At 39.0% G+C, this 13,133-nt stretch overlaps 1 protein-coding gene across 1 annotated transcript in view; it reads right to left on the bottom strand.

Moving 5' to 3' along the window:
• Positions 1-13,133, bottom strand: part of MGAT4A (mannosyl (alpha-1,3-)-glycoprotein beta-1,4-N-acetylglucosaminyltransferase, isozyme A) — a 76,173-nt gene that overhangs the window by 21,129 nt on the left and 41,911 nt on the right. The window contains exons 5-8 of the mRNA XM_009867102.1: positions 10,634-10,680; positions 9,934-10,047; positions 9,260-9,335; positions 7,738-7,852 (exon numbers count right to left, since the gene is read on the bottom strand). Coding sequence (XP_009865404.1) covers positions 7,738-7,852; positions 9,260-9,335; positions 9,934-10,047; positions 10,634-10,680 — 352 coding nt within the window. The remainder of the gene's footprint in view (positions 1-7,737; positions 7,853-9,259; positions 9,336-9,933; positions 10,048-10,633; positions 10,681-13,133) is intronic.

The following is a 13,133-nucleotide window of genomic DNA, read 5'->3' as shown; positions in this document are numbered from 1 at the left end:
ACTTCGGTATGTGGAACATTTTTTTTCCCCACATGTAGTCTACAAGACCTTTACAGGCTTTTAAATAACAAGTTCCACAAGTGGCAGAGGTTCTAATATTTTCTCTTTCTACATTTATAAAAAAAAAAAACTGAAGTAGATATTAAGAACAGGTTCCTCCCCGAGGTGGCAAAAACACTTCCCATACTCATTAGAAAATGGGAATTGGTCCTCAGCTACAAGAGGAAAAAATTCTTTGGAACGGCCCCTAAGGAGTTGTATAGGCTAATCTGCACGACAAATAAGAAATAACGTTTTGTATGAATCTTAGAAACTATCAGCAGTGTAGCACTCCACTTGAGAAGGTGGCTGAGTGAAAATGAAGATGGTATAAGCAGTCTACCTTACTTAGCCATTTAGGAGAATATTCGTATTTATATCAACAAAAGAAAGGATATACCTGAAGTATTACTCTGAACTAGTACTATATAAAAGGTAAAAAGTTATCTAAGTCTTAAGTGATTAGGAACATATATTTCCACCATGAATGTATATTTGGACTGTCACTCAGAGCCAGACATTTAGTTACCTTTCTTTCTTTTGAGGCTCACCAAAGTCTGTAATACATAGAAAATTATTGAAGGGCAACATGAAACAAAATAAACAAAAACAAACAAATAAACAAACAACTTCCCCCCAAACCAATAACAAAGCCAGGAGTTCAAAGCCCTGTTATAACAGGGATGGAAAATATCTTTACTGAAACATGTGACTGAGTCTAGGACATTATCCACCTCAGAGTGGATATAGAATGCCAAGTTGTTAGCTTACATATATCAGCAACGATTCTTTTTCATAGAATTGTTTAGATGGGAAAAGACCTTTAAGATGGTTGAGTCCAATCATTAACCTAGCACTGCCAAGTCCACCACTAGACATTCTTTTAAATACCTCCAGGGATGGTGACTCAATCACTTCCCTGGGCAGCCTCTTCCAATGCTTAACAATCTTTCCAGTGAAGAATTTGTTCCTCGTATGCAATCTAAACCTGCCCTGGCACAATGTGAGGCCATTTCCTCCTGCCCTATCACGTTTTACTTGGGAGAAAAGACCAACATCTACCTCACTACAACCTCCTTTCAGGTAGTTGTACAGAGTCATAAGGTCTCCCTTCAGCCTCCTTTCCTCCAGGCTGAACAACCCCAGTTCCCTCAGCCGCTCCTCACAAGACTTGTTTTCCAGACCCTTCACCAGCTTCATTGCCCTTCTTTCAACAAACTCCAGCTCCTCAATGTCTGTCTTGGAGTGAGGGGCCCAAAACTGAACACAGTACTCAAGTTGTGGCCTCATCAGTGCTGAGTACAAGGGGACAATCACTTCCCTGGTCTTGCTGGCCACACTATTCCTGATACAGGCCAGGATGCTGTTGGTTTTCTTGGCCACTTGGGCACTCTGCTGGCTCATGCTCAGCCAGCTGTTCCACTAGCACCCTCAGATCCTTTTCTGCCAGGTAGCTTTCCAGTCACTCTTCCCCAAGCCTGCAGCATTGCCTGCGGTTGTTGTGACCCAAGTGCTTGGCCTTGTTGAACCTCACACAGCTGGCCTCAGTCCATCGATCCAGCCTGTGCAGATTCCTCTATAGAGCCTTTCTTCCCTCAAGGAGATCACCACTCCCATCTCACTTCATGTCATCTGTCAACTTACTGACTGAGGGTGCACTCAGTCCCATCATGCAGATCACTAATAAAGGGAAAGCACTAAAGTTGCAGGGGCACTGTTATGTGTGCTCTGACACTACCAGGTATCACTCTTAGATACAGAGATTTTGTTTTGACAACACCATGATCTCACATTGCAAGATCCTTTATTTTCTCAAAAAGAGGACACATAGGAGATCACCTCAACGGCCTCATCCTTTCCAGAAAACAGGTCTGATGCAAACTCATTCCTTTATGAAATCGGCAAAGAATACAGACAACGTATTAATACTTATTTAGGAATCCTGAGATGAATTTGGAGGAGTCTGAGTGAGGCTACATCAGGATTCAGGGCAATAAACAGAGAAGAAGCATGTGGGTAAAGTCGCAATTATTTCAACTGTTGCAATGATGCTATATTCATAAAGCATATCATTCACACAGTGGGGTGAAGAATTGTGGTAAGACATTGACTGACCTGACATCACTAACACAGAGTTGTCCCTTACAAAAGCCTTTAATTTGCTTGTTTATAAAGCAAAAATATCAGCACCAATTTTAAGTGCTTGTTGCGATGAGGTCCTCAGAAAGGCATCTCCATTTGAAAATACTCTGTAACCTAAATTTGAAGCTCCAACTAAACAAGGGACAACTCCTAAACAAGCAGCAACTGTAAACCTTTCTCCTTTAAAAAAAAGAAAAAAGTTACGATTTTTTTATTAGTATGCCATTACTATTTACATGCTATCTTGGTGTCATACTCTCTGGAGTCCTTTTATTCTTCTACCCAAGGACAGAGCAACAGAATCACACTATACATTTTTTCCTCTGACTAGCTCATCTTCTGAAGAGCACAAGGATTGCAGTCTTCAGGTGTCATCTGTGGTGACAAAGACACTCACAGACCACTTTGCTTAAAACCTGAAAGTTCAGGGACAGGATCCTTACCTACAAGTAAATAAGTAGAAAACAAGAGTGAAGCTAAGAGTAGGAATTTACTCTTTTCCCTGTTTTATCTTAATTTTACCTAAAACAGAAACAGATTATCAACAAACAAATTAATTGCTTCCATTTGGCAAACTTATCTAGGCCCAGAAGCACTTTCCTCTAGGCCTAGACTGACGTATTACTGCCAACCACACAGTCAACCACACTTGACTTGGGGAACAATCTAGCTAAGATGGTGATGTCACAGGACTTACCAGGGTGGGGAAAAAAAAAAGCGCAAAACCACCAAGCAACAAACCAACCAACCAACTAACCAACCTCCTGATATATCCAACTACAGCTAGTAAGAATATGCAAGGAAAGCATCAGCTGGCTGTACCTGCACTAGCATTTTCAGACCCAGCTGGCCTTTCTACATTACACTGCCCAGCAGCATGGAAGGGTTCAATAGTGCAGGCAAAGCTTTCTCACTTGAATTCATCATGATCACTGAAGCAAAGAAGACTAGGCAACACCCTGCTGAAGGAAGACAACCCTTCAGTGACCGGGAACAGACATCCACACACTGCTTGCTGAAATGCTGTCAACACCTTCCACAGCCAGCTTGGCACGGCTTTGCCCCAGCTCCTTGCCCTTCAGTGTAACACAGCAGCCCTCATCCGTCATTTCTGCCTCAGGACACCATCAGCACAGCACAGCAGTTCTGCCATGGATCAACGTCCTCGTTTTCTCCCCCCAAACATTCTTCTTACACCAGCTCAAAAGCAGGCCTCTGCAGTGAAGCTCCTGGCAAAACAGGCCTTCAAAGCTCTGGACCCCTGAGTGTCCCACAGCTACTCCCTGTGATGGAAAGCATCCCAGTACAACTCCTACCCCACAGATCCAACACACCAGTCCCTCTGCATCCAAATTGGCCAAGCCTTTGCCTAGCCTCTCCGGAGTGAGGGTAGCTGCAGAAATCTGGCTTCCCTAGGACATAGCCATAGCTCAAGAATAAGAACCAGCGTTTTCCAATGTCCTGCAGTCCTGTTGCCTCCCATACAGTGAGGAAAGTGCTTTTAGCCAGGGAGCCTCTAAGATGTCACCCAAATCCAGCCTACAGATTGCCCACTGGCCTTACCCAACACACAGGCAAAAACCATTAAGCCAAAGAGACCTACACAAAACTGCGGTCAGCACACACTGCCTCAAACCAAAGACAACATGAAAGACTTGAAGCAACGGCTCATCTTGCACCACGCTCATGCACTTAGTACACCACACGAGAACAGTCATAAGTCAAGGAGACTGCTGACAAAATTTCAGAAGTTTCAGATTCTGGGTACATACAACCCACCCTTGGAACGAAGCTTCAAAATCCAAAAGAATTAAGACTCAAAGGTAAAAACTTGCTCCATTAATCTCTAGAGATTTACAAAATGTGGAAGACTTTCTCCATATTATTCCTCTATAATGATAAAAATGGGAGGACTACAAAAAAAAAATAAATTGTGGAATGTTTTCTGCTATTTATTGTACCCTGCCAAGCCTTCTATCTGATTTTCAGTCCATTTAAGTGCTATACTCAGTGAACTATCCTGGCCCTTTCAGTATTTTGTTGGCGAGTACAAGATTCATACAAATGAAAAATTTTGTTTTCTTCAGTTCTCTGAACTGCAAGTATCTAAATCATTCATCCTCATTCTTCCACATCAGCATCATTAAATGCATTCAGTCTACATCAATAATAACTTTATACCTGTGAGCACATATTTTAACCATAGTGAAAGTCTTTCAATATTTCCCCTGTTAATGATATGGAAATTACCGGCATTAAAACCAGAACCTCTTTGAAGTTACTCAAATATCAAACATTTGAGTTGATCTACTCTTCCTCAAACTATGTGGACAGCATGAGCAAAACTGAAATCAGAACAACTTAAAATAATCAGAACAATAGGCCTTAAAATGTCAGGGCACAGTAAGATTCAGAGGAACTGTATCAGGCAACGAAAAGGCTGATTTCAGGCCGCTCCATTAAAAGTTTGTGACAGATGACTTTATAGCTTCAGCACAGAGTATGGCAGATTCCCTGGAAAACACTTCAGCTCACAGGCAGCTGGAAGACAAATCAGTATTTCTCATAAAAATCTACCAGGACTTTTCCCATGCTGTGTCAGTGTCAAGGGTTAGGCCTGGGCTGGCCCCTGAACACTGACAGAGACTGCAGGGCAAACCCGAATGCAGAACAGGAAAAGATGCATCTTCTGCCACAGGGCTTCTTAGAGAAACAGCACACATCTCACACATTATTTATTAGATACCTGACAGCACTTATGACTATGCTTTCAGTATTAAAAAAAAAGCACAAAGGAAGCAACTTTTGCTCTGTGATAGAGGTGACAGAATTCTATAATCCTGCTGTCAGACTAAATAGCTGCATTTGCTACTTCCTCAAGGTAGTACTTGCATAAATTATTTTCATCTCAGAAATACACTATGACAAAAAACATTTTTACCTAGAAAACTTGCAATCTGATCAAGGTTTCCAATAGCTTACAGCAAATCAGCCACACCTGGTTTTTAGAGTTTATTTCCAAATCAGTAGCATCTAGGCAATTCAGTGCTCTGCTTTCCGAGACGTCTACACATAAAACTCATCTCCAGTTACAATTACTTTTGCTCTTCTGCATAGCTATCTGCATCACCAAATTATCATAGTATCACCGTGCATCAAGATCCATAAAGGGATAGCAGACAAGAGCCAAACCTACATTGCTTGCATAAAATTTCTATGCAATATATGGTTATAACACGTCAATGTGTCCCAAAACTCGAAGTTTCACTTTCATGAATACTAATTCTTCTCTCAAAACTTAAAAGCAGAATAAGTAGCTAAATTGGGAGAGGAAAATCTAATGTAGTTTTCTAGGTAGAAAAGCAACATTAAGATGTGTAGCCATAGCTAAATGCATCTGAAATTCTACTGATATCACCTAATTAAAAGGAGGCAAGCAAATATGATAGAAGGAACAAAGAATAGGGATGCAAGCAGCAGGAGCTAAAAACTAAGTTTAACTACAACTGTTTTCAGAATCTACATTGAAAAAAGTATATAGACAGCATACGAAAACAACTTTAAAATATTTTTAAACAGTTGTGCAGGTGATTAAGCCAAATCTCACTATTAAGAACTATCTACCTACCCCTTCTGGTTTAGACACTGTCTTCTATAGCAGCACTGAGAACAGAAAGGGGTGTGAAATACACAAACAATAAGCAATCTGAAATACAACTGCATGGCATAGACCGTGCATGCCCTGAACTCTAAGTTGGGTTTACATCCATTTCGACGTGTCAGTCTTACGAGACGGCAATTTGTAAGCAAGTACACTGTACTACTAAATGAAGCAAATGTAGAATGAATGTGAACTACTTCTATAGCCCAGGAACTTCATACAGGATTTACATCTGACGTGTAGTTAGGACTGCAGCTAAGACTCAAACTGTGTATTCAGTCAGGGCTAGAGTCTAATTTTTCAAAAGTGGAAACAAAGCCTAATCAGATATTGGCATTCAACTATTCTCTGCAGTCACAGAATGACAGAGTTGCAAGGGACTCCCCAACAGAAGAAATAAGTCTATTTAGAGCAAAAGCTCCAGTAAATTATTTAAACGCTTATTTCTCCATGGTTGGCAGCTCCATTTCCTGTTTCTTCCTTCCACCCCTGTAGCCACAAAACCAGTCCCATAACTATTTCAGCAACAGTGCATCTCCATTGGTAGCCCAAGGCAGCCAAGCAAATTGCTTAAGTGGTGGCCAGACAGATAGGGAGACTTCCCTTTGCTCATTTCCTCTCCTCCTCTCCACTGTTCCTGTAGGTTAGACTAACAGGTAAATGTATGAAGTACCATTTTGTACCCTGTACATTTTGCATGTTTCGGAGATAACTACTGTTTCCCTTTCTACTCAGTGAATCTTTGACACCTTGCAAGTCAAGGAACTCTTTATTGCCTCAGCAGCACACCTGATGCTGAGCTGGAAGCAGGATAGCACTTGCCATTCACACAGTGCCGACAGTGTCAGTTCTCAGTGTGGCCATTATGGGTCACTGAGTTAAAAATGAAACTAATCTCTGGAAAGTAGATCCAAAATACAAACAACTGAACAAAAAGAGTTTCCAAGAGAATGACGGGACTCAGGACTGCACTTTATTTTTTGCATGTAGGATTTCCTTCCTGTTCTGAGCTCAACTTACAGCCTTCGCATTGGAATTGTTTGTGCTGACTACATGCAGTAATTTCCACAGCCTGATTTAGCTTTTGATTTTTCCTCACGTATCTCCAGCTTAGCACTTTTAAACAGATCATGACACATCACTGCAGTAATGAAATAACCTTTTGATTTGTAAAATTCCTTCCAAACTTCTCTTTCATTGCTTTTCTGTTAAGTCTAGGACCTCCCAATGAAAAACTATCAGTGTAAGAGCAAAGAAACATAAAATAATTTCAACAGCATGCCAGCAGCCAAACCACAGCAGTCTGAGAGAGTGCATTATATTCTCTCACTGCTGGTCACTGCAAATGACAGACAGACTCTACCTACACCTAAGAAGCAGCAGGCTGTCATAAGTTCTCCTTGACGATGTAGAGAGGTAGAGATGGAAGAGGCTTTGCAACCAAGATAAACTGATGTCTGCCGATTCCAGGAAATTTTCACACAAACAACAATGAACTTGGTTTAGGTGGAGTTAGTTTTCATGCATTTTTTTTATATTTATTTCTATCTGTTGTGTTTTAATGGCATTTTTGTTTTAATGGCAGCTAAATTCAAAAGGAGTCATTCTTTGCACTTCAACTGTTAGTACGTTTATAAATGAATTAGGTTTTGGTTATAAAAATGCCCTCTCTTCCAACAGTTTGAGTTTGCCTCAGACATACAAAAGTATGTGAAACAACTGAAAAAAACAACGCCCCATGAGCTATACCAGAGCTCCTAAAGAAGCCAGTGATTTTCTAACTCTTGCTCTATTTCTAGTACAAAGAAGATAGCTTTGAAGTCAGATCACTATTAACTCACAGAGTCTGAGGATTAATGTGTTCTTTCAAACTAACAAAGTGAATGTTTTCTTACCAATGAAACCCAGCTGAGAAAATTCTAGAATCATCCAATCTTCAGAAGCGAGCTGAAGTGCAAAGTTTTTTATCGTGCTAAAATAATTCTGCTTGACAACGATGTCATCTTCAAGCTAGAGGAAGACAGCAGTGATATCAACATAAATAAAAGAAGCACCAGCAAAGCATTAGGAAAAAACACAGCTATGAAATACATTGCTACCATGTAGTCATTTATTTCTAACACAAGCACTGCTATAAAATCTAGATGCTACAGCCAAGAATAACTATTGTAGGGATCACAGTCTGTCTATTTGTGGCAAACTAATCCAGAATCTTTCTGTAGTAAGAATCCACAAACGTATCTCAGCTTATTACTTCAGAACACTGCTTTTCTAGCTTCCCTCTTAAGAGATAAAGCATCCATAAAATAATGTTAGACTAAGCGACATCACCAGTAGAACTGGTGAGAAGAATTATTTGTATGTCAATGTGACTCTGCGTGCTCACACACCTAGCAGCACTAGAAGTTCTCCTCTGAGACAAGAACCTAAGAGCCACGGTGTCTGTAGAGATGGGGTTCACTTCACTTGCTTTAGCTGTCCAACAGAAGAACACGTGCAGAGTCCAAACTCAGCATCTAGTCCAGGCAGCAGAACTGCCAAGACAGGCTGCTATCATCCCTTTAATTCACAGGAAGTGCAGGCCATTTCTCTTAAGGATCCTACTCCTCCTGTCCTTTCTCCCAGTGCCTTCGTGCTCTCCCTCTTGTACTGGCATTAATATTTGTGTGACTGCCCAGTTTCAAAAAGACTGTTTAATGTCCTTGGCTGTGCAGCTTCCAGGAGAGTCTCCAATAGCTCTCAGAGAGCAGTCAGCACAGCTTCGTGAAAACTAGATTATACCCGAAGGTCACAGTCCCAAAATTTAAAAATAAAGCTCATAAGCACAGTTACTCACTACATCTGCAATACCTGTAGGTAAGGCTTCTACTTCAAAGCAGCAAGACATGATAGGAACAATTCTGAGCTAAATTAAATTTAAGAAGAATTTCTTAACTGTGTTCTTGAAAATCTCTTTAAAAAAGAAAACAAGTCTAATAACACCTTGAAAACATACCCATAAAACCCAGTCATATTAAAGTGATGCTGCACTTGGCTTCAAAGGAAAGTAAAACTGCATTCAAGCTTGATTTCCACTCAGAACGATGCTAGTGGTTTTTGCCTAGGCAACTCAACAGTACCTCAGATGGCGGGACAAGGTGGAAAAAAAATAGACAGTAGGTAAGCTATCTGCATTCCTTAACTTGTTTTACTAAGCATCTTAAGATAAAATAAATCACACAGGACAAATTACTTTCTATTTCAGAGACAGTATCCTCCACAGATTGCTTCCTCATCGTGTACAATAACCTTAATGCTCTCCTTCAACTACAGAATCAAGCTATCTCTGTTCTGTGTAGGTCCTTCTGATGTGTCCAACAACATAACTTCTGGAAACTCATTTGAAAACTTGTCTCAAAACAAAGACGAGAAATTTACCTGAATGTAATAAACCCCCTTTTTCTGGGCGTACATCATAAGAAAACAATAATCCAAGTTTTGTTTTGTTCTCCATCTGAAAATAAATTAAAAGGCTTAAGGATTATGAGAAAAAGTTATTTCAATACACACTGGCAGTGCAAAGTAAATCTCATAATGAAGAATGACGCATATTAGTGAAATGTTAGGACAGCTGCTTTTGGCATTGTTCCCTCAGGAAATCCTCTGTGAAGAAAAAAGGAACAAACATTCACCTTATGCTTTAATACAAACATAAAACTGGTTTAACTTGAATCTGATTTTGTGAAAACTACCTCACCTTTCATTAAAAACACATGTGCATTTTAAATGGTAGGAATGACTGGGCTTTACACTGTATTTTAGGAAGAAAAGCAGTAAACAAAAAAAAGTCTATGTACAAGAAAAAACCTCTATCAAGTCTTGGTTCTCCTCCTATAATTTAACCCAAGCCTAGCATTAGGCTCTCATCATGCATAGAACGGCATGCAGATAGGAATGAGATGGAATTCACAGAGCACTTTTAGCATCCCCACACCGTCAAGAATTACAGTAAGAAAACATTTCAAGAATTCACATCCCACTTGCCATTTCATAAACAACAAAAGCGTGTGTGTAGGAGGAGACGGGAGAAGATCTGGGGGAAATAAACTAACCTCACTCTCTCTTTTGAGTCTCCAAATGTCTCTTTCAAATTTGTCAAATCAGGATAGTAGGTTGCAGGAGGGGCTATTACTTCCACCAAGCCAGAATTGATCTCTGTAGAAAACCTGTCAATAGAAACACCCTAAAATCACGAGAGATTCTGAATTCTGTAGACTTCCTGCTTGCTTTCTGGTGGTGCAGTTATTATGTCTGATTATAAGACTCACTCAAAAATGGCACATAAAATAAAAATAGTATATATAAAAAAGTATTGTCTTCCTTAGCATCTTCTTCAGAGTAGTATAGCCTCTTGCCCAATAAACAGAATTCTAATTAGATTTTAAACATTTATTTCACCTTTCTTTTTTCAGAATCTGGTTATATTTTTATAGTTCCCTTTGAATATATGGAATACAAGGCCCTAACACAGATGTCATAGATTTCCATCCATGTTAAACCAATCCCATCTGCTTTTGTTGCGGCAAATAATTTAATCCCATTCATTGTTTAACAATTTAACTGACTGAATCACTGCCCCTTAATTTGTCATCTACTACTTTTTTGTCTGGAAGTCCAAACTCCCAAGAAATGAAAACGCATGATCTCATATTTCCAGAATACTTTTTATTACTTATCACAACCCAATTTAGGAAAAAAAAAAAAGCAAATCCACCAGTAAGCTAAAACATCCCCCTTTAAACTACAACTTACTCTTTTTCCAGGCTTGCAACAACACTGTTAACATAATCAAGATCAGTCTGGAAAAAAAACAAACACACAAAACCCAAATAAAACATTTAACAATTTTGGAGCTACATTTTTAAAAGAAATCAGTAAAATAAACATTGGACGTAGCTGTAGTTGAAAAATCAATTTCAGCATGTAAGATATTTGAGTAATATAGGAACACATCACACATGTAACTGTTTTATATCTAATGGGAGAAGAAACAATTCTTATTTTTATAAACAGAGAAGAATAACATTTGCCTCATATCTACACTTAACAGACAGTTCTAATCCAATTGTTGGTATTTGCTTGAAACCTCTCGTGTTCTTAATGACAAAATGATCACTGAGCATTTGTGTAGGAAGAATTTTGTATTACCATGACATAACAATAATATATATGAAAACATGAGCAAGAAAAGCTTTCTGGAAAACAGGATATGGAGCATACACTCTTCTTTCAAAAATAACTCTCCTAAACTGCATTTAAAGCGTAGGTGCTCCAACCAGAGACAGCAATGAACATGCTGCTTTCCTGAATAGGGTTGCTCTTTTGTATCAGAGATTAAACTTGAGGGACTATTAATCCTATCAATCTCCTAATTCATAAAGATGTACAGACTCTAAAAACTATGTGTTGGTTAAAAATAGGAATCATGACATTCTGGAAAAGTCTAGATCATCTAACTTGCCAGAACCGGCTGATTATCCAACCCATTCACTTGCTCATACACATGAATTCCTGGAAAAGAGTGAACTCATAAATGCAACTGAAACCCCTAACTGTTGTTATACTTACTAATCTAATAATTTGACATGCCATTTATCAGTTTTCAAAAGAAAATTTATAGTTTATAAATCAACCCAGAATTTCATGGCTTATGAGGATTCTGGAGATATAGCTGCCTTTGAAATGCTGGAAACAAAGGAACAGTTCATACGTTTTCTGATGAATTTGTAACGCAGGTTATCGTTAAACGATTATACACCCAGAGAATAAATCCCTCCCAAGCATTTCTATAGAACCACTAATCTTGTTTGATAAAGGTGCTTACTCTTTGATCTCAAAAATTACCATTCCTATTTTTAAAGATTTATTTTTATAAAGTCCAACATAATGCCAGTGACGCACATCTTTCCAAAAAGGACAACAGTGGGTTTCTTCCAAAATCAGGATCTAAATACTACAAGAACATGTGAGTAGAAAGCATCTGTCATAAAGTTTTCATACATATTTTCATAAAATCAAGAATGATTTTGCTTGGAAGGGACTTTTGAAGGTCATCTAGTCCAGCCCCCCTGCAACGAGCCGGGACATCTTTAACTAGATCAGGTTCCCGAGAGCCCCATCCAACCTGGCCCCGAATGTTTCCAGGAATGGGGCTTCTATCACCTCTCTGGGCAATCTCTTTCATCCTAAGTGCTATGCCGAGTGCTGGACAGAAGTTCTAATCAATAGGTAAGGTGTTCACAGTTTAAAACTCATCCTGCAGTGAGCTTACACGCAAAGAGTCACAAGTCCCTGTGGATCTTGAAATACACATACGGATTGTGTGTGCTCAGTTTATTATTGTAATGAAGTTTAAGACATAACCTTTTCTGTTGTGTATTACAGTTGCAAATCACTAACCTAGTGACTAGCTAAAAACATTTTTTGTTTTTTAAAAAACTTTTTAAACATTAAACATACAGAAATTGTTGTTTAGTCAGAATATGAGAGACAATCTGAATTTCTAGTTAGCATGTCAACCTTCAATTACCCAGTCTAGAATTAATAACTCAAATACTCATTAAACAGTCCATAATGTAATTACATAGGAAAAGAGCAAGTTTATCTATATATAAATTTATATACATACACATACAGAGAAGAAACACAGCTAGTTTCTACACAGTATTCCAGAGATTAAAATGAATGCCTAGCTAGAAGCACACATTTGGTCACAAGCTTGTGCCTTAGTGCAAGTCTCCTTAGGATGGACACAGTTTTGACATATTTTGTAGATTTTGCCATGAAACCTTGCTGGTGCTTTTAAAACCACACACAGAACACACCACAGAGAAAAATAGTCTGGAATAAGGGTTTTTCTTTCCTAGTTTCCCTTATTTGTTTGTGTCCTTCATGCAAAAGGTTGGCAGTAACAATAGCTTCACGTTAAAGAGACATACCCTGGAGTCTTCCACCCTCATATTGTAATCTGTGCTGCCATCATACAAAGCCAAGGTGGCCTGAGGTAACACAAGATACGGCAAACACCACTGCTGGTTTAGTAGATAACCTTCCTTCTGAATCAACAATCACCACAACAGCGTCCTGCAAAGAAGACATGCCCCTTCTACAGTGAAAAGAATATTGAGAGTAGAAGAGTTGATGCCAGTTTTCTCCTGATCAGTGCATTAAAAACTTGATAATCTGCTATTATTTTTAAATAAGCAATTTTATTCAAGTCTACTGGCAGCATTTGAGATTCAGAACTACGATT

The sequence above is a fragment of the Apaloderma vittatum genome, unplaced genomic scaffold, assembly GCF_000703405.1.
Source record: "Apaloderma vittatum isolate BGI_N311 unplaced genomic scaffold, ASM70340v1 scaffold8863, whole genome shotgun sequence".
Classification (NCBI taxonomy): Eukaryota; Metazoa; Chordata; class Aves; order Trogoniformes; family Trogonidae; genus Apaloderma; species Apaloderma vittatum.
The sequence above is the reverse complement of the archived record's forward strand: the minus strand, read 5'-3'. Positions and strand labels throughout refer to the sequence as shown.